This window comes from Sorex fumeus, unplaced genomic scaffold, assembly GCF_029834395.1.
Source record: "Sorex fumeus unplaced genomic scaffold, SorFum_2.1 ptg000161l, whole genome shotgun sequence".
In the NCBI taxonomy this organism is placed as follows: Eukaryota; Metazoa; Chordata; class Mammalia; order Eulipotyphla; family Soricidae; genus Sorex; species Sorex fumeus.
Window position 1 is genome coordinate 399,045 of NW_026606218.1, and position 19,388 is coordinate 418,432.

At 49.7% G+C, this 19,388-nt stretch overlaps 2 protein-coding genes across 3 annotated transcripts in view; both read left to right on the forward strand.

Annotated features, from left to right (window-relative positions):
- The window catches only part of FAM20B (FAM20B glycosaminoglycan xylosylkinase), a 209,886-nt gene that overhangs the window by 54,646 nt on the left and 135,852 nt on the right, over positions 1-19,388 (forward strand). The gene's annotated exons all lie outside the window — the stretch shown is intronic.
- Positions 9,412-19,388, forward strand: part of RALGPS2 (Ral GEF with PH domain and SH3 binding motif 2) — a 79,453-nt gene continuing 69,476 nt past the window's right edge. For both annotated transcript variants that reach the window (XM_056107317.1, XM_056107318.1), the window contains exons 1-5: positions 9,412-9,541; positions 12,566-12,670; positions 13,725-13,775; positions 17,800-17,883; positions 18,262-18,351. In XM_056107317.1, coding sequence (XP_055963292.1) covers positions 9,485-9,541; positions 12,566-12,670; positions 13,725-13,775; positions 17,800-17,883; positions 18,262-18,351 — 387 coding nt within the window. In that variant the 5' untranslated portion in view covers positions 9,412-9,484. The remainder of the gene's footprint in view (positions 9,542-12,565; positions 12,671-13,724; positions 13,776-17,799; positions 17,884-18,261; positions 18,352-19,388) is intronic.

The window sequence follows — 19,388 nt, forward strand, 5'->3', positions numbered from 1 at the left end:
ATCTCAAAGTCATTTGAGCCGCTCATTGAACATTGTGTAACTACATATTCCTGTGAAGAACAAATTATTGGCAAACCAAGTTGCTAACAATGCCTTAGAAAAGTGTGTCTTGGGCTTTGGGCTATGTGAATGTTGTGTTACTGTGAGGCTCACTTAGAAAATAATTATTCGTAGGATCACCTGGAATTGATCTGTTTGGAGTATATTTTTTGTCTCTGTATCATTAAAAACAATACTCAAATTTACCACCATACATTAATTTCACATTCTAGTCTAATAGAAGCTTCCACCAGGACTTTTTTGTTTGTTTTTTAAACATTTATGAAATCAGCGACCCTGGCTGCTACAGAAATCTAGCCGGCAGCTCCAGTTAATGACAGCACGGCACTTAGAACGATGTAGTAGTCCGAATCCCACTTCAGCTCTTCATTCTATGCAGCAGTCTGAGTTTCATCGCTTCCCTTCTCAAATTTGCTATTGTTGAGATGGCTGGGTTCTCTGTCTGTCTCTTTCCGTCTCTCTCCTGCACGGTGCCACGGTGCTGTCTGGGCTCATACCATGGTGCTGGCACGTCTCCCAGTTGTGCTTGCTGGCTGTCAGACCCTCCCGCACGCCTGCCCTATGGTGTGTCCGAGCACACACTTTGTTACTCGCAACATCACCATACTTGGTGCAGGTGTGTGTGTTGGGGGGGTGAGGGGGTGTAGGAGGTCTGAACTCCCAGATTGGACTTGGGGTCTCCTCATCCCTACAGAGTGGGCAGTTTGGAGACTGAGGCTGTCCCTGGACTCCTAGTTTATGGTTTTGCAATAATTAGTGACTACTTGAAATCTGAAATGGACAGCAAGGATTTCCTTATTTTTTAATTTTATTATTATTATTATTATTGGGCTGCAGAGATAGCACAGCGGTAGGGCGTTTGCCTGGCCGACGCGGGTTCGATTCCTCTGCCCCTCTCGGAGAGCCCGGCAAGCTCCCCATGATGTATTCGATATGCCAAACACAATAACAACAAATCTCACCATGGAGATGTTACTGGGCCCACTCGAGCAAATCGATGAACAGTGGGAGGACAGTGCTACAGTGCTTATTGTTATTATTACTTTGCTTTTGGGGTTGTACCAGGCGATGCACAGGGGTTACTCCTGGCTTTGCACTCAGGAATTATTCCTGATTTTAAATGATGGTCAGCGTGCCACAAACAGGTCACAGCCTGGATTCTCAGATCAGGTACTTCCTTAGTGTCACGAGGTGACAACTTGGGTCTTGGTGGTTTCCTCTGTTGCCCTCTAGAGTGAGGAAGAGGGTAGGAGGGAGAGTGAAAGAATGAGGGGGAAGGAAGCTGAGTTGTACTGGAGTGAGAACACTGGTTCTGAGTGTTTCTTATGAAGAGCAACGTTTTCTAAATAGAGTAATTCCTGGCAGTTTGTATTTATTTGATTAGTTGGTAGTGGTGGCACAGCAGACATTGCTCCAACTAATCCCAGGTGATAAGAGCTGAGTTGGGTCCTTAAACCAACTCACTCTAGACAGTTGTTTCTCCTTTTTCAAATTTTTTTCCATTTTGGGGCCACACTCAACAGTGCTCAGTGCTCAAGGCTTACCCCTGGCTCTGCACTCAGGGATCACTCCTGGCGGCTCAGGGGACCTTATGGGGTGTCAGGGGTCGAACAAGGCAAGCGCCTTAGCTGCTGTACCATCTCTCTGGCTCCCGAGTTCTCCCTTTTTACACAAAGGTGTGTTTCCTGAAGTGGAACCTCCCCGTTTTTGTTGCACACGAGCCACTGGCAGGCTCTGTAAAGGCCTGGCAGGAAATAGTTTAGGCCTTTGGGGAGGCCACGCGGTCTGCGCTGCTGCTTCTCAGATCAACCTTCGCGGTGAGAACGCAGCCAGCAGTGATCGGTGATGCCTGTGGCCGAGTTCAGGAAAGCGAGACTCACCGCAGGGCTCTGAACTCAGCTTGCGGGCCCAGGGCCCTGTGCCTCTCGGGTGCTCGTTCCTCTGTGGTTAGTCCAGAACAGGCCGCTCACCCCTTCATTCGCAGCTGTTCTCCTCAGTGAGGAGGGCAGAGCCAGGAGTGGACAGGAACTTCCGGCAGGAGACGGACGGGTAAGGGGCCCGGGTGCTTTCCTCGCTCACGTTCAAATGCAGATGGCCAACGTATTTGAGGAAGTCACTTCAGAAGTCTCTGGATTTAGGGTTTTTGATACTTCCGGTGGAGTGGAGTACCCAACTGCTCCCCTGGTTTTACGGTTCTCTAATTCATCTGCCTATTCCATATGCAGAAATAAAGGCCTGCGGCATGTATCCTGCCTATGATTTGTGCAGTGGCTCCACCACTCAGAATAATGGGCCCATGACCACTAATTAGCCCTTTTTGTTTTTTTGGGGGAAAGCATTGATCATCCGCGTGTTCCTTGGAGCTCATTTGATAGCTGCAGCTCCAGAAAGATGAACTCTGATGTGTTTATTACTCAATTTCATACTTCTGGCAGCTGGGCAGTTCATGGCCGAGGGCTCCAGCCATTCCTGGTCTCCTGGTCAAGAGCTGAAATACTGGTTTCTTTCCCTGCTGCTGGGAATGCGTGTGATCTGGCTCCAGGCCGTCTCTGTGGAGTAAGGGCCCTGTTCTCTCTCTCTCTCAGTCCCCCCTTCCTCCCCCTCTGCCCTCTTCTCTCTCTGCACTTTTTCTGCAAGGAATTTACCATTCTCACCATGCCCACTTGTTCGTGCCTCCGTCTTGGAGAGCGTCATTTTCTCTTGCCAGGAAAGCCCTCCCCATCTAGTCTCCCTGCATCTGCCCGCCTGCTGCGTCTGGGACTCATCCCCGAAGACTTCCCTGACATTTCCTCCTCAGCAGACGGTGGGAAGCAGTGACAGCAGTTGTGACATGCGGCGAGTTCGAAGAAAGAATCCCTTTCCCTCATCTCTGCTTCCTAAGTCGAGCAGTTGGGCACTTGCGTCCCGGCCTCATCCGTTATAGGAGCAGTATTCTGGTGGCCCCAGTAGCTCCGTTTTTAGGCAGGAAGCGTCCTTCCGGCCACCGCAGGAATAAATGTCTTAGTTCTCTGCATCTGAATGGAATGTCCTCGTGGAAAACGAGGCTGTAATTTTTTTACAAAGACTGGAAACTTCCTTTTATCTCTTTTTGTAGTTTGGTTTGGGAGCCAAACCCGACAATGCTCAGGGTTTCCAAGCCCCAGCTCTGTGCTCCAGGGTCACTCCCTGTGTTGCACGGGGACCATGCAGTCTGGGGATGGTACCAGGCCCTCCTGTGTGCAAAACCTGTGTGTGTGTGTGTGTGTGTGTGTGTGTGTGTGTGTGTGTGTGCTCGGCCACTTGAGCTCGCTCTCCTGCCCACAATGGAAGGTTTCTTCAGATGTTCCTGCCATGGGGCTAGAGCTACAGTACAGCCAGTAGGGCGTTTGCGTTGCACGCAGCCAACCTGGGTTCGATTCCCAGCATCCTATATACTCCCCCGAGCACCACCAGAAGTGATTCCTGAGTGCAGAGCCAGGAGTGACGCCTGTGTATTGCCGGGTGTGACCCCCCCAAAAAAAGGAAAAAAAAATTTAAAAAAACAACGTTCCCACCACTTTCATTTCCAGGGGTGTCAGCCCCATCGCGATGCAGGTATTGGGGTACAGCTGTCCATACTGTTGTCATTGAAGGCTCTGCTGCTTTCCTGGGACCGGCTTGGTGCTATTAGCGCAAGGAGCCCGTTGGAGCTAGTCTGCAGCTGACAGGGCAGAACTCTATCCTCACAAATTAACACTTGTGGTTTCACTATTCCGTGGATGACCCGAGGCTGGGTGTCAGGCGATCACCTATTGGTTTGCCGAGCACAGATTTAAACCTCATCCACCACCTGGTGGCACATCTCAGCTGGCTGTTCGGGGCAGGAACGTTGATTGCCAACCCTGAATCTGGTGACCAGGGAGAGGTCCAGAAGCGGGTCAGTGCAAGGGGATCGGGTGACTGAAGTGCGTGCCTAGCCTCTTTGGTGACATGAGTCGGTCTAAGCAGTTCCTATGTCTTTCAAATCCAGGAGAGGTATGTGGAAGATTTAAAAAAAAAATCGTTATATCTTAAAGGGTATGCTGGCCTAGTATTCTCATTTGGGAGGATGTTCCCAGGCATTGGGGAGGGAATCCTGTAGAAATACTGAGGGTCTGTTGAACTTGAAGTCAGCACGGAGGGACCGTGTGCTGAGACCTCTGAACTCCCTCACAATGAGAACTGAGCAGGTCTTTCCCTCAGCGACACTCCTGACATCATTTAGCCACCTGTTGAGGAGAATTCTCTCTTTTCACCTGTGGGATCAGAGTCCAGGCCTTTTCTTGAGGCTGTGACAACTCACCCTGTCCTCCTCCGAGCCATTCCAGTCCCTCCTCTCTCCCCTTGGGCAGCTGCCGGGGTGCCGGCGACGCAGGAGGCCACTTTCCGTTGTCCATGCTGTGTGCGTGGTGTCTTGCTCACCCAGTTTCTGTTGGAAGGGAAGAGGGAGAACAGCTCTTTCCGTGTTCTGTCTCAACACCCTGCACCCCCATTTCTACAGGGTTTAAACATCCAGCTGAAAGGGCCATGAGCTGAGGCTGGAGCGATAGCACGGCGGGGAGGGCGTTGGCCTTGCACGCGGCCGACCCGGGTTCGATCCCCGGCATCCCCTAGGGTCCCCCGAGCACCGCCAGGAGGGATTCCTGAGTGCAGAGCCGGGAGTCAGCCCTGAGCACCGCCGGGTGGGACCCAAAGAGAAAAAAAGGAAAAGAGGGTCCATGGGCTGATCCTCTGAACACATGCCTTTAGCATTGCCTCAGCCACCAGCAGCTGCTGTGAGCTTGCCCAGGCCACCGGGTGGGGTGACTGTCCTCTGTCGGTCGGAATTGGCTTCTCCTCATTCCCCTTTTCCACCTTTAGGCTCCCCCTTTCTTTTTTCCACAGCTGAAGGATAAGACATTCATCATCCCAGTCCCTTTGCAGTGACACTCCCACAGCCCTTTTGTCATGGGGTATGGGTAGTGGGGCGTGCCGTGGGTGTGGGGCTCCCATGCAGGTCAGGGCAGACCGGGGAAGCTAGGCTGGACCCCTCTTGAGAGCTCCCAGAACCTTCTTGCTGCTACAGAATCACCTGTGTTCCTTTCTGTGTCACCGCCAGAAGGCTTGATCCGAGTCGATGCAGCTTAGCGCAAGGCCATCCTCGAGAGCCTTTGGCTCCAAGGTTGGGTGACCGCTGCAGGGTCACCACGGGCGCCATCTGTTGACGCAGTTTATTGGGTGCGTTACCTTGATTCAAGGTTTTAAGTTGAAGAGCTTGTCTGTAACTGAGGAAGAGACTTTAAGTGTCCCCTTCTGCTTTTCATTTGAAAATAATTTCAAACAGGAATGCCCTAAGTATAGCAAAGATAAATTCTTTCATATCCTTGAAACAAATTCACCAAGTTTTTTTTTTTAACATTTTGCTCCATTTCTTTATCATATACTTATTTCTCATACATGTTCTTTTCTTATGAACTATTTAAGGTTCATTTTCAAACACCTTGGACCTATTTTCCTCAATACTTCTGTTGTATTTATTTTTGTTTGCTGTTGTTTTGAGGGGTCCTATGGAGGCCTTAGAAGCCCCTGCTGGCCATGGGGACCACGCGGTACCAGCGACAGAACTTGGGCCTCCTGAGTGCCGAGCCCGCTGAGCCGTCTAACTCTTGCTCCTGACTTGTATTTTGTAAGGAACAAGAATTGTTGTGAGGACACGGCGTAATAACCAGTGCCTGGAGTCCACTCCGTGCTTGAGAATCACCCGGCAAGAAGCCTTGCAGCGTTCCCTGAGCTCCAGGGCAAGGCCTTGTGTTGTTTTGGGGTTTGGGGGCCACACCTGGTAGTGCTCAGGGATCACTCCCGGCGGGCTTGGGGATCACGTGGCGAGCACCCTGCCTGCTGTCCTAGATCTGCCCAGGCTTGAACACTTCGTGGGTGTTCTAAGCCGTTCCGTTTTCCTCCCGCCTCGCCTCTCTCTTCCTCTTGCTACCCGAATGCGGCTGGTCCTTGGCTACTCTGGAATCTGTGCTCTGACCCCAGACCTGCCCGCCTCCATCCTGCCTGCAGGGTGTTTCTGTCCTTGCTGCGCGCTGACTGCCGCGGGGCCTTCCTTGGGCCAGTCTGAGTTCAGGGCACGCTGTGGCCGCCTTGGCAGATGTTTCTGATTCCATCAGGCGGTGTTCATGCTTTAATTGCTACTGTGTGTGGTGGTTTTGTTTATTGTGTTTCGGATGTATAGTATTAGGCCCTAAGTGCACCTTTATGGGCTTGTCATCTCAGAATGGCAAGTGGTCAGAAGGCCCTCAGACCCCAAACACACAAAGAAGTCCTGCCTGAATTCCTAGGGAACCTGTATTTTAGGCCTCAGAGCTTCTCTCTCTACGTTAGACTTCCTTGGCAAATGGTCTTCAGTCTGCTTTCCATGCTGGAGCTGGAATAGGTCTGCAAAGGCACTGTTAGGGACCCTCACACCCCTCCCGCCCACTGATGTTTCTAATAGCGGCTTGAGGGTCTCTCTCACCATAGAAAGGCTTTTCTTTAAAGCCTTGGGTACTTGAAGACCTGCCTGCTACTCCTGCAGATCAGAGTAAATGCAACAACAAGGATCCTGAAAGACTTAAGTGTAGATTGTCCTTTCTTGATTTAAGGTCAAAAGTTTCAGTTCAACTGAAATCTTTAAAGAAGCGCCTTTAAGCCCTGCCTCTCTTCCAGCAGTTTGGTACCTGTCAAAGCACCTTTAGGCCACTCTGGGCCTCAGGCTCAATCATGAAGCAGATGGTCATGGGACCCTTCCTCTCTCCTTGTCTTACTCCTTCTAACTTAGCTTACTTATTCTGAAAGTCACCGTTCTCTTATTTTGGAGGGAAGGGGGCCCACACTTAGTGATGCCTTAGCTCTGAACTCAGGAATTATTCCTGGCGGTGCTCAGGAGACCATATGGGATGGCAGGAATCAAACAGCCCTCCCCGCTGTACTATTACTCCTGCCCTGAAATTCACTCTTCTCACAATATGGAATAGGTACCTTAAATATTTTGAAATAAATAATATGCTTGGAGATGTTCCAGGTTTATAATTTTCTAAGCGATCGAGGGAACAGCCGTGCTGTGAAACAGCTGACTTGATTCTTTTTGTGTGTGTGTGTGTGGCTTGTTTGGGTCATACTCAGTGATGCTCAGACGTTACTCTTTTTTTTTTTTTGGCGAGGGCGGGTGGAGGGACACACCTAGCTGTGCTCAGAGAATCAGGAAACACTCCTGGTGGTGCTCAGGGGCACCATTTGGAAGCTGGGGACTGATTGAACCTGGGTTAGCTCTGTGCAAGGCAAGTTCCCTGCCTGCTGTGCTGTCTCTTCGGCCCCGTACCACAATTTCTTGATTCCTTCGTCTAGATGGGATTTTTTGAAAACATGCGCTCAGTTCCACTAAGAATAAGTGGGATAATTTCAAGTTGAAAATGTGGTGTCTCTTATTCCTTTGAAGGGGGTGGGGACTTGGGCCACCCTCTGCAGTGCTCTGGGGACTGCTCTCCTGATTGTGCTCAGAAGTGATGCTGGTGGTGCCACAGCTTAAACCAGGGTTGGTCACTCGCAAGGCAAGTGCCCTTCCCGCCGACTCTGTCGCCCCAGCCCGGACAGACTGCGATCTTTAGCTGTAGCGTATGAGGTTAATTCTGTTTTGTCCACAGACATTTTTTTTGGTCCGCTTTCCATTTCGTAACTGTTTTTGTTTGTTTTCTAGAGTGTATTTTATAAGATGATCAGATGTCTTTCACATAATATGCCTAGTAATGAAATCATGATCAGTTACTGAGAAGTCAGTTTAATTTGGAACACCTTGTTTGTCAGAAAGTCATTAGTTTGCTGGCCTTGGGAATTTCACAATCTGGCCGAGGATGTGGCTCAGTGGTCCAGCACTTACCTTGCACGGGGAAGACCCTGTTTTTTTTGGTTTTGTTTTTTGTTTATTTTTTGCCCCCGGCACTGCAGAAAACAAAGGACGGGTTTCAGAAGTGACTAAAAGTAGGAATTTGATGTAACACGAGATCGTGGTGGTGTTAGCCCTGTTGAGCAACTCTGCCACCCAGAGGGCTAGGGAAAGCCAGGGTGAAGCAGGCGTTTCGCCGTGGTTAATCAGAGCCCCTCTGTGTGCAAGCACCAGCGGTCTGGAGAGACACAAACAAACGGACACGTTTCTGTCAGGGTGCCAGTGAGTTCCCCATACCTGGTGAGGTGCTGTTACACTCAGCATAAGTACTGTTGACATTGGACATAAGTACACTTATAAGGATCTGTGAAGAATATCTTATGTATTCTTGCTGCACTTTTATAATAATAGATTTTAATAATAGGAACCCAATTTTCACTAACATCACTTTATTTTAATGCCGTTTTAATGAAAAGCAGTCAGAGAAAACGCGGGTCTTCACGGTTATGGTTTGTAAAACCTTGGCATTTATTCCCGGTCTGTGTTACCTCAAAACTTTTATATATTTGAAGAGTCAAGTAGATAAAGGATTATTTCCTATAACAACTAGATTATTTTCCTTAACACTAGGGGGCACTCTTGATCTAGAAACGCCTATTCAGTTTAATTATGCTTAATATGTGGAGTGGAAAAAATAATTTGCAAACTCTTCACTGTGAGTTCAGTGTTAACCTTCAGAGAGAATTTGGATTTTCAAATTCATTCAGTACAGCAGTGAAATATAAGTTAATCCTTGATGTCATACAGTTAATGGGGCGTGTAAAATGAAATGATGTAATTTAGAGAAAATTAAAATATATCTGTGGTGATTCATTTTCTAAATGGGTTTTAAAGCCCATTATTTCTAATATGATTTTCATTTTAAAGTTTGCTCTCAGCAAACTTGCTGGCCATACGTCGAGATGTGAGTTGTCCCCTCGGCTGCTGTGCTCTGTCCTTTTGAGGCGTTTGAAAACCAGAAGCACGTGTGTTTCTTTATGTTTGTGATTAGGACATTGGTGATACTGTGAATAGGCAGGGGTTACCCCTGACACTGTGCTCAGGGGCAGCTCCTGGAAGTGCTCAGGGATCGACCTGGGGACAGCCACAGGCAAGGCAAGTGCCTTCGCCCCTCCTACTGTCTCTCCGGTCCTTCTTCCATTAGTTTCAGAATTCTTTTCATGGCGGGAGCATGCCTCTCCTAATTTGCTGGCGAGAGCATGACCGTGTGCCCGAGCACTGTGTTTCTGGTCGTCGCAGTCATTGGAAGTAGCCCCAGAGTTGTGTCTGCAGGCGGCAGGATGGTTTCCCGGGAGTGAATGAGGCAGGCACTCGTTTGAGCTCAGGGGCCCGGGCTGGGCGTGGTTTGCTCCATCAGGTGCACCTCAGCTGCCGTGTGTTTCTTGCAGGGATGACAATGTCTTTGTGGCCGTGGACGTGAAGCAGTGGCTCCTTCGTGCTGCTCTAGGGACCGATGTCGGAAGCATGGACCTGATGAACGGGCAGGCTGGCAACCCCGGCGTTGCTGCCCCCGCTTCAGAGGTGAGTGCGGGCACTGTGTCCGGCATCCTGTGCTGCTCGGTCATGTAGAAATTAGAACCTGAGGAAGAGGGCTTCACCCTTGTTAGCGTTTTTGTTGTTTTGGGATTGTTTAGGTTATTCTGGTATTGGGGGGGGGGGCACACCCTCTGGCACTTAGAGTTTACTTCTGGTACAGTGCTCAGGTATGTGGTGCCAGGGATTAAACCCAGGTCTGCTGCATGCAGGGCAAGTGCCGTAACCCCAGTGCTAGACCTTTGGCTCTCCTTTCAGTTTTTAGAGACAACGTGAGAAGTGGGTTGGCCCTGATGAGTGACGCGTGACCGTCCCATCCAGAAGCGTGGCAGAGCAAATGTCCAGATGAACTGGGGAAGTGGGGCAGTGGCATGGCACTTGCCTGGGTGAGACCGGGGGTCCATCCCTGGCACTGCCAAAAAGTTTGAGCTATTTCTTTTTTGTCTCTCTTCTGCTAGATAGGATGGGAGTAATTGGGAGTAATGTTTATGGCTGCCAGGAAGCTTCCAGCCTTCCTGCCCTGCTCCGTAAACGCTCCCCTCCCGGCCCCCCAGCCAGCTACCACCCTTAGAGTCCACTCCTGCTAATAGCAATATAACCCATCACGGATCATGGTCGCTGTTATTCCCCCGCCCCCGCTGTGATTTTGGCGGTTTCGTTTCTAACTGGCTTTCCTCCTAATCCGTTCGGCATCTGACGAAATCTGTCTGACTTCAGGAGGGAAAAAAATTGGGTCACTTTGCTGCTTGACCACTGTGAAGAAACTTGGCGCCCCCTCTCCCCCCGTTTTTGTTGATAGTGGCAGCATTTCCCTGGCTGCAAAGTTCCGTCCTGGGTTTGTCATTGATTTGCTTCTCCGCACCCCCGTTTTCTCACCCCAGCAGAACAAAGCCAGTCTCTGTCCTTGAGCTTGGGGTGACACCGTCGCCTCTGCCTCCACATTCAGTGGGTGAGACACTCCCCGGGCGTGAGAGGGAAAGGCCTCTGGCGCTTGTCCACGCACTGTGATTCAGTGTGGCTCCCAGGCATCATCCATGGTTACTCCTCACATACATTCGTACATGCACATGTATGCACACGACCCTCAGCCTTGCGTCGAGACTTTCCTCAAAAGGACCCAAAATTCTTCCCTAAAGCTCCTAACTACTCCCTGACATCTACTTGACAATGTACATACTAATAAGATAATAACTACTCGGCTGACATAAACCTCTCGTTTCCCCCACTTCCATTATCATGTTTGCCTGTATCAGTTTTTCGGCTTGGAATGTCTCTTCCCATTCCATTGTGCCTCTTCCTCTCGAAGGAGATTTCCCTGTCTTTCAAATACTTTTTTAAAAATAAATTTTATTAGATCACTGTGAGATTCAGTTACAAACTTTACGATTCTGTTTTAGTCATACAGTGGTCAAGTACCCATCCCTCCACCAGTGCACATTTTCCACTACCACGGATCCCAGTGTCCCTCCCTCATCCCCTCCCATCCCCTCCCTCTGACAGGTACATTTCTTCCTACTCTCTCATTTTGGGCGTTGCGATTTGCAATCCAGATACTAAGAGGCCATCATGCTTAGTCTGTAGTCTACTTTCAGCACATATCTCCCATCCCGAGCGAGCCCTCCAAGCATCATTTACTTGGTGGTCCCTTCTCTATCTCAGCTGCCTTTCCCCTCAGCATGCGAGGTCAAATTCCAAGCCGTGGAGGGATCCTCCTGGCCCTTATCTCTACTATCCCTGGGTGTTAGTCTCCCATTATGTTACTTTATATTTCACAAATGAGTGCAGTCATTCTGTCTGTCCCTCTCTCTCCCCGACTCATTTCACTTACATCCACTTATATGCAAATTTCATGACTTCATCTTTTCTGACAGCCGCATAGTATTCCATTGTGTAGCAGTACCAGGGTTTCTGTAACCAGTCATCTGTCCTCGTGGCCTCCACTCTTTGGGGAGTGCTGCACGCTGCAGTATGCAGGGCCTGCTGCTGGCTCTGTGCTCGGAAGTACGGGGGACTGGGGCGGCGAGGAATCATTCCAGGCAATGCTTGGGGGACCTCGTCATGCAGGGGAATTGAAGCTGGGTTCCAGCCCAGCTCCACAGAAAACAAATGCAGAACGCCCTGCGTTTCAACTCCAGGGAAGACGAGGAAAGATTCCTCCCCAGCAGGAAGAGGGGAAGCCAGCCACGACAGCTCAGGTCTCCTGCTGCTCACTGAGGAAGCCACTTTGCCAGGGGAGCCGACTGCTCCAGCCCCTTCAGCTTCTCTCTCAGGTACACCCCAGGGATAGGCCACACGCACTCCAGGCTCCTTAGGAGTCTGGAGGCCGGCGTTTCTCCCCCGTCCATGGGGCTCTGTCCAGTGAGAAAGGATTTTGTCCCAAGCCAGGCCAGGGAAGGAGGTCAGAGAAGCCCAGAGGTCACAGAGGGACAGAAGTGGCGACTTTCGGGGGCTGGAGAGATAATACGGTGGGTAGGGCACATGGCCAACCTGGGTTCGATCCCTGACACCCCTTACAGTCCCCCGAGCATGGCCAGGAATAATTTCTGAGTGCAGAGCCAGGAGGAACCCCTGAGCATCATCGGGTATGACCCAAACCAAACCAAACCAAAACCACCCCCTGCGATGTTAGTCTAGATCGAAGACACGGGCAGTTCTAGAAACAGCAAAAGCAGCCACAGTCTCAGCTGGATGAACACGCAGCCTCTCCCGACTTCCCGCCGTGCAGATGTGTCCAGCTGTGGGGCGCATTCTGAGGCACCCTCAGTGGCGAGAGACCGTCTGAAGAGACCACGCAGGCTGCATCGAGTGTCTGTGCCGGAGGTGCAGCTGCGGACGGAGCCCCGACTGGACTTGAGCTACTGGGCAGCGTCAGCGCCTGTCCAGCAGCGCCAGGCAGCCCCCAGGCTGAGTGTCGGCCTCTCCTTTCTAACTGTTACAAACTGTTACAATTCAGCTGTAAGATTGCAGGCTCTCCAGTGTCTTCAACTCTTAACTTCTCTTCCCATTGGACAGAAAAGCAGCAGTTCTGAGTCCTTAAGTGACAGAGGTTCTGAGTTGAAGAAAAGCTTTGATGCGGTGGTGTTTGATGTCCTGAAGGTGACGCCGGAAGAGTATGCGGTAAGCGTCCCTCGGCTGTGTGTGCGCGGAATCTGCTCACACATTGCTCCTACCCGAGTCTGAATTCGCAGGCCCAGTGCTTGGGAGGTGGGGCAGGGAACACAGTGTCGGAACGATTGTAGGGGTGAAGCCTGGTGCTAGGCGTGCCCAGTGGTGCTAAGGGGCCCTGCCGTGTTGGAGATCAAATTTGGGCCACCTGTGTTGTAAATCTTGCGTGCTGGCCCAGTGAGCTCGTCCCTTGGCTACCTTTCACCAATGGGGTGTCAGCAGTAGGGCTGCCTCCTGGTCCCTGCAGTTCCTCTCCTGCCACCTCCCCCAACAAGCCATGCTCCACCGACATGTACAGGAAGCGTTTTCCCTCTTGCCGTCCGGACTTGCGTGTACTTGGCCTAGCAGCGCAGTCTTGGTGCATTGTTGCTTTCTGTTTTGCAGTTGCTTTTAGTTTGTCCCTGAAGATGACCTGAGTCATCGCTAGTATAGCCTCATTACTTCATATAAATTCGGGAGATTCTTGAAGCAGTTGAGGAGAGCGGGTTTAATAATCACAACGGAAACACTGCTCCGTGAACCAGTAGAAGATCTGTTTTATTAATCTAATGTGACTGTGTTCAAATTGTTACTTACTATTTGATGAGGAGCTTCCAGGGTCACCTCCCAGCAATCCTCAGCCAATTGGGCCAGATAGTTCAGTGCTTGGACCCAGTGACGTGGGGCTGTGGGGCTGAGAGCAAACTCAGATCTCACCCCAGAGTCATCTCCCGACCTTGGATGTCCGAATCTTTAAATTACTTTTATTTTGCTTCCTAACTTTCTTTCATTTATCTCATAAGAATATATGGTTTGAGATCAGTAGAAATAACCATATTTAATGGTTTGGCCTAGAGTTTTTATTTTCTCCAAGCCCTAACAAATTTAAGATTTTTTTCCTAGTAGAAATGTGAGTATTCCGTGTGTTTCATTTCATCTACACGTGTTTCAGCTATATCTAGTTTAGGACATATGCCACATCATGGAATTCTAAAATAGGAATTTTTTTTTGTATTTTTTAATACAGGGTCAGATAACGCTAATGGATGTTCCAGTATTTAAAGCCATTCAGCCAGATGTGAGTAGTTTTAAGAACTTGTCTTTTAATGAAATACTAAAGTAATGTTTGTAGTATCTCAAATTAAGATATTTAGAAATCAAATTGTGCTGTTTATGAGAGTTACAGACGTTTGACAACTCCAGGTCTGTCCCTTTATCCCTTTATTTTATGGCATAATGATTTTGTTGACATTTGGGGAAGAGAGGACCAAATACGGCATTTCTTGTTTTTAGTAAAAATACCTTTTTTATTTAGGCTGCATGTACCCATAACCCATGTATGAGAGTGTCTGTGTGACTGATAAAACATTTTCAACACAAGAACATGTTGGAGCTGGTTTTCTCACTCTTAAAAACAGCAGCTTTTTCCATTTTTAAGAAGCACGCATGCGGGTGGAATGATAACACAGCAGGTAGGACGTTCTCCACGCTCACCCTCCAGCGTGGATGCCGTTGCAGTCTGGACAGCCTGAACCCCCTAATGATAGTTAAGGGGCTTCATCAGCTGCGGGGACTGGTTGATCATTCCTTCTGTTCGAGGCCTCCCTTCCCGTCCTGGCCGCACCCTCCTAAGAACAGAAGCCACTCTGTCCCCCCGGACGCTGCAGACTGAAGAAGGGCTTGGGGGCTGTGCGTCAGGAACGGGAGCAGAGGCCAAGTGTTAGAACAGAGGATCAGCCTGTGCTCCCGGAAGAAGGCGAGAGTGGAGCCTTGGGCACAGACTTCAAGCCTAAGTGAAATTCAGCCAGGGACCTTGGTGTTCCACCCCCCCGTTTTTTTTTTTCTTTTTGGTTTGCATCCAGCAATGCTCGGGTGGTACTTCCGGCTCTGCACTCAGGAATCACTCCTGGCGGTGCTCAGGGGACCATTTGGGATGCTAAGGATCGAACCTGGGCCAGCCGGGTGCAAGGCAAATACCCTACCCACTGTACTATAGCCCCAGCCCCCAAGGGTGTTCCCTTTTCTAAAAAAAATTTTTATTTATTTTTTTATTAGTGAAACACCACGAGGTACAGTTATAGACTTAACAAATTTTTGTGCTTGGGTTCCAGTTATACAGTGATCAAGTACCCATCCCTCCACCAGCGCCCATCCTCCACCACCACGGGTCCCAGCATCCCTCCTACCCCCCATCCCCCCAGGGTGTTCCCTTTTCATCTCCTTCGGCACGAGGCCCCTTGCTAGCCTCTCGGTATGTCAGCTATGTGCCTCAGCGCTCCTGCACCCAGTCAGGAAGATAGTGTGTGACCTCAGCTGAATTGCGCAGCCCCCGTTCCTGTCCACTCAGTAACCAAGGGGCAGCTTGGCGTGTAAACGGCTCACGGGATCCTTGCGTCTGCTCAAGGCACATCACTGACTTCCTGTTGCTTTTTGGGCAAAACAGCTATCCTAGTACGATCTGAAACAAATCTCTCTGTAATCTTGCCCCTTCTACCTTCCTCTGGGCTCGTCTCCACCTTTCCCACCATTTCTGATCCCGAGAGACTGGCCAGTAAGGCCTGCCCAGTCCTGAGCCTGCAAACGTTCTAGTTCATTCCTACACACCGAAGTGTCTCTGCAGCTTTTCTGGTCTCCCTCCACGCTCTCCTAGCACTAGGTGCTTCTTCATCGAACTTGTCCCTTCAGCGTCATTGCAGTGTTCACTGAGTGTCTGCCAGGCGCCTGGCACGGGCCCAGGGGCTGGGGTCCACAGCCGCCACCACCAAGATCCTGGTTCCTGCCTGCCACAAAGTGGCCGGTGTGTCATGGAAACCATCACAGCTGGAGAGGAGAGAAAGGGCCGATTGGGAGGGCTTTCCCGGGTAGGCACCCCAGCACAGAGCCGGGGAGGGGAGAAGGCAGCCGCGTGGGCATGTGGAGTATCCACTGCTCTGCCCAGGTGACAATTGTTGACTCCTTTTCTGACTTCGGACAACCCTTTTCTGAGTGCTGTGCCCAGGCCTCCTGACTCTGTGCTCAGGGATCACCTCTGGAGGGACTTGGGGGATCATACAGGGGCTAGGGATCGAACCCATGCATTGCAGACGACCCGGTGGAACCCAGGTCATCTGCCCATGCAAAAGCAAGCTGTGTACCAGCCGTTCTTTCTCTCAGGCCCATCACCCTTATTTAGGAGATGGCCTGTTCCCATTTTCTAAAAAAGAAGCCTGTACCGACTTGAACTTTGAAGAATTTCAATTGAGTCCAACCATGTGCATTAATGACTGGAGTTGCGGGTTGCCAGTCGAACCATCCAAGTCTCACACAGGTTTTTGGCAACAGAGGCAATTTCTGGAACGTTGTCAGATATTACTCTTCCCTTGCTTATTTTGTTTCTTCAGTCCAAGGCCTGGATTTTATCTCCGCCTGTTGTGGGCTTGCCGGGAGAAAGGGCTGCTAGCAGGGTGGCTCTTTCTAGATAAAATCTGCTTTTCTCTGCCTCCATCCCAGAGTTATGGAAAAAATTCCCAACCTTTTGTTTCACAATAGAAAGAATCTGCCTTATCTTCGAGCTCCTGGACTTGCATTGTCTAGGGCCTGTCTTTTATCTATCACAGCCTAAGGAGTAGGTCTGAAGCAAGTAGAATGCTGAGCTTGCTTTTTATCCAAGTCATTAAACTAGCACTGTAGCACTGTCCTCCCGTTGGTCATCGATTTCCTCAGCGGGCACCAGTAATGTCTCACAATAAATTGTGACACTTGTTACTGTTTTTGGCATATAAAATATGTCACGGGGAGCTTGCCAGGTTTTGCCATGCGGGCTGGATACTCTTGGTTCCTTGCCGGGCTCTCCGAGAGGGGCAGAAGAATCAAACCCGGGTCAGCTGTGTGCAAGGCAAAATCACCCGATTCTGCCACCTCTGCTATTTGGGGCCTCAGATGCCTTGCCTCCGAGTGTATGTGAGCACCAAGACCCAAAAAACTGTGTGACTGGGAGCTGGCGTGAAAGCAGCGGGGAGGGCTCTTACTTTGCACACGGCCCACCCGGGTTTGATTCCCGGCATCCTTAGGCCCCGAGCCCTGAGTGTGGAGCCAGGAATAACCCCTGAGCACCACAGGTATGGCTCCCAAAGAAAAATGTGTCACCCCTCAAAGTCCACAACCCAGAATGCAGGAGCCCCACATAGCTGAAGAGAACCGAGCCCAGCCCAGCTGGCTCCAAGCCTCGGTGTCCCCCAGCGTCACTGCCACTGGGAAGGGAGGCAAGGGAGGAAAAGAGAAAGGGCAGAGAAGACTGTGAAAAAGCTTTGCTCCGCCCTGTCCGCATCGCATCTAAGTTGCCCTTTTTGAGCTGCTCATACCACATGGAGTGTGGCATGTTGCGTGAACATGTGCGTTAGAGGGAGAGTTCCGGATAGCCACCCCTCTGAGCCCAGGGGAGCCATTTCACTGGGAGCTTGGGGGCTAGTGTGAAATAAGATTCTTTTTTTCAACACCAGATTTTTGGGCCCTTTGCTTCGTACTGTCAGACTCCGAGAAGGATGAAGATTAGATTAGGGCAGTTTCCCCAGATGCCTGGAGGTGACGGTTGTTAGCTCAAAGATGTGGAAAACGGGCTGGAGCAATAGCTCAAAGGGTAGGACGTTTGCCTTGCATGTGGCCAACCCGGGCTCGATTCCCAGCATCCCAGAGGGTCCCCTAAGCACCGCCAGGAGTCATTCCTGAGTGCGTGAGCCAGGAGTAACCCCTATGCATTGCCGGGTGTGACCCAAAAAAAAAGATGTGGAAAACAGACACGGAATGTAGGCATCACAGTGTGTGTTGGGGTGCGCAGCGTCCATTGTCTGTATCTCTCGGGGTTTGCTGCTAATCCTCATTGTCCTGTGGAATATGTCTCATTTTCTGTGGACGAGTCATTTTGCACCCTTAGAGTTAGTTTACTGAGAAAAGATGCTTTTGTGATATAATTGCCAAATCAATATTAGAGACATTCCTATTAAGTACAGAGCTTCTGGGAAGTGACACAGCTGCCTGGAGTGCTTGAAATCATTTTCTGCAATGAGAAAACTTTTTCTTACTGCTCTCTGTTGAATTCCTATTTAATTTCTGACTTCATTTTTCAGGAACTTTCAAGTTGTGGATGGAATAAAAAAGAAAAATACAGTTCTGCCCCAAACGCAGTTGCCTTCACCAGAAGATTTAATCATGTGAGCCGCGTATAAGATTTTCTGGTTAATATTCGAAATTCAGTTCCTCAGAATATAATTGGGGGCTCCCAGACAGTGCTCAGGGGGCCCCAGGGCAGGATGGTTCCTTGCTCATGCCCAGGTGCCAGGTAATTCAGGGGTTAAGGCACTTGCCTCGCATCTCGCCAACCCCATTTCCATTCCTGTCTCTGTTGGTGGCGGTGGGGGGGGGGGGGGCAGGGGAATGAGGAGGAGGGTCACACAGTGTTTGAAGATGGCCTGTGTCTTGGAGGAAGTCAGTCGAATAATTGCATGTTGTTCATCCCGTAGCTCTTGTTGCTATCTTTATCCTAGTGAATAAAGACTCACCATTCAACTCTGTCTCGTTTTCACTTGCAGGTAAGCTTTTGGGTTGTTAGAGAGATTCTTCATGCCCAAACATTAAAAATTAGAGCGGAAGTTCTGAGCCACTATATTAAAACAGCTAAGGTAAGAAAAGTTTGTTTTGGGGGAGGCTGGAACAATAGGACAGCAGGTGGGCATTTGCCTTGCACATGGCGGCCAACCGGATTCCATCCATGGCATCCCATAGGGTCCCCTGAGCACACTGCCAGGAGTGCTCCCTGAGTGCAGAGTCAGGAGTAACCTCTGAACATCGCTGGGTGTGACCCAAAGAGAAAAAATTCATTTGTGTATGACTACTGCTCCCACCGATGAATTCTGATTGATACTGGAAAATATAGACTTGCCATTTATTAAGTAGATTCTTTAAGACAGTGCCTTTTTTTTTCTGTCATCTGTTTTTTCTTTCTTCCCTCTCCCTCTGACTTGCTGAGTTATATGACTGGTTTAACTGAACAAGCTAACAGGACAAGGTGAAATACAGTACTTAAAAATATTGGGCTCTGTAGATGACAGAAAATGCCTTGGAAATTTAGAAGAAAAATAGTTTTAATCAAGTTACTTACTTTTGCAGTGATCACTTAGTAGCCATGTGGTGAATAATGCAACTTTATTTTTCAAGGAATATTGAAGTGAGGATTGGAAGACAGAAATAGTAGTTTCAGCCAGAGAAATGGAACGTGGACTTGAAGGATACTGAGATTTAGAGAGAGTGGAGCAGGGCATTCCGTAGGATGATACCAAGATTTCCTTAAACCAGACTTAACAGATTCTACTTTTATTTTAAGGGGCTGAAAAGATAGATAGCCCAAGGGGCTCATACATATGCTTTGTATGTGAGAGGCTTATTCATTCTCCAGTACCACATGGTCCCTTGAGCACTTCTGGGGGTGATCCCTGAGCAGTGCACCTGCTAGGAGACACCCCCCAAGCACCACCAGGTGTGTCCACCCCCAAAACCCCCCCCCCCCCACAAAATTGTGTTATGTTCACTGAAAATTGTTTTAATTATAAACACAAATTTCTTTTGGGAGTGGATAGGGTCACACCTTGCAGTGCTCAGGGCTGACTTCTGGCTCTGGTGCATCTCTGATGCCCAGATGGGGTGCCGGGGAGTAGACTTG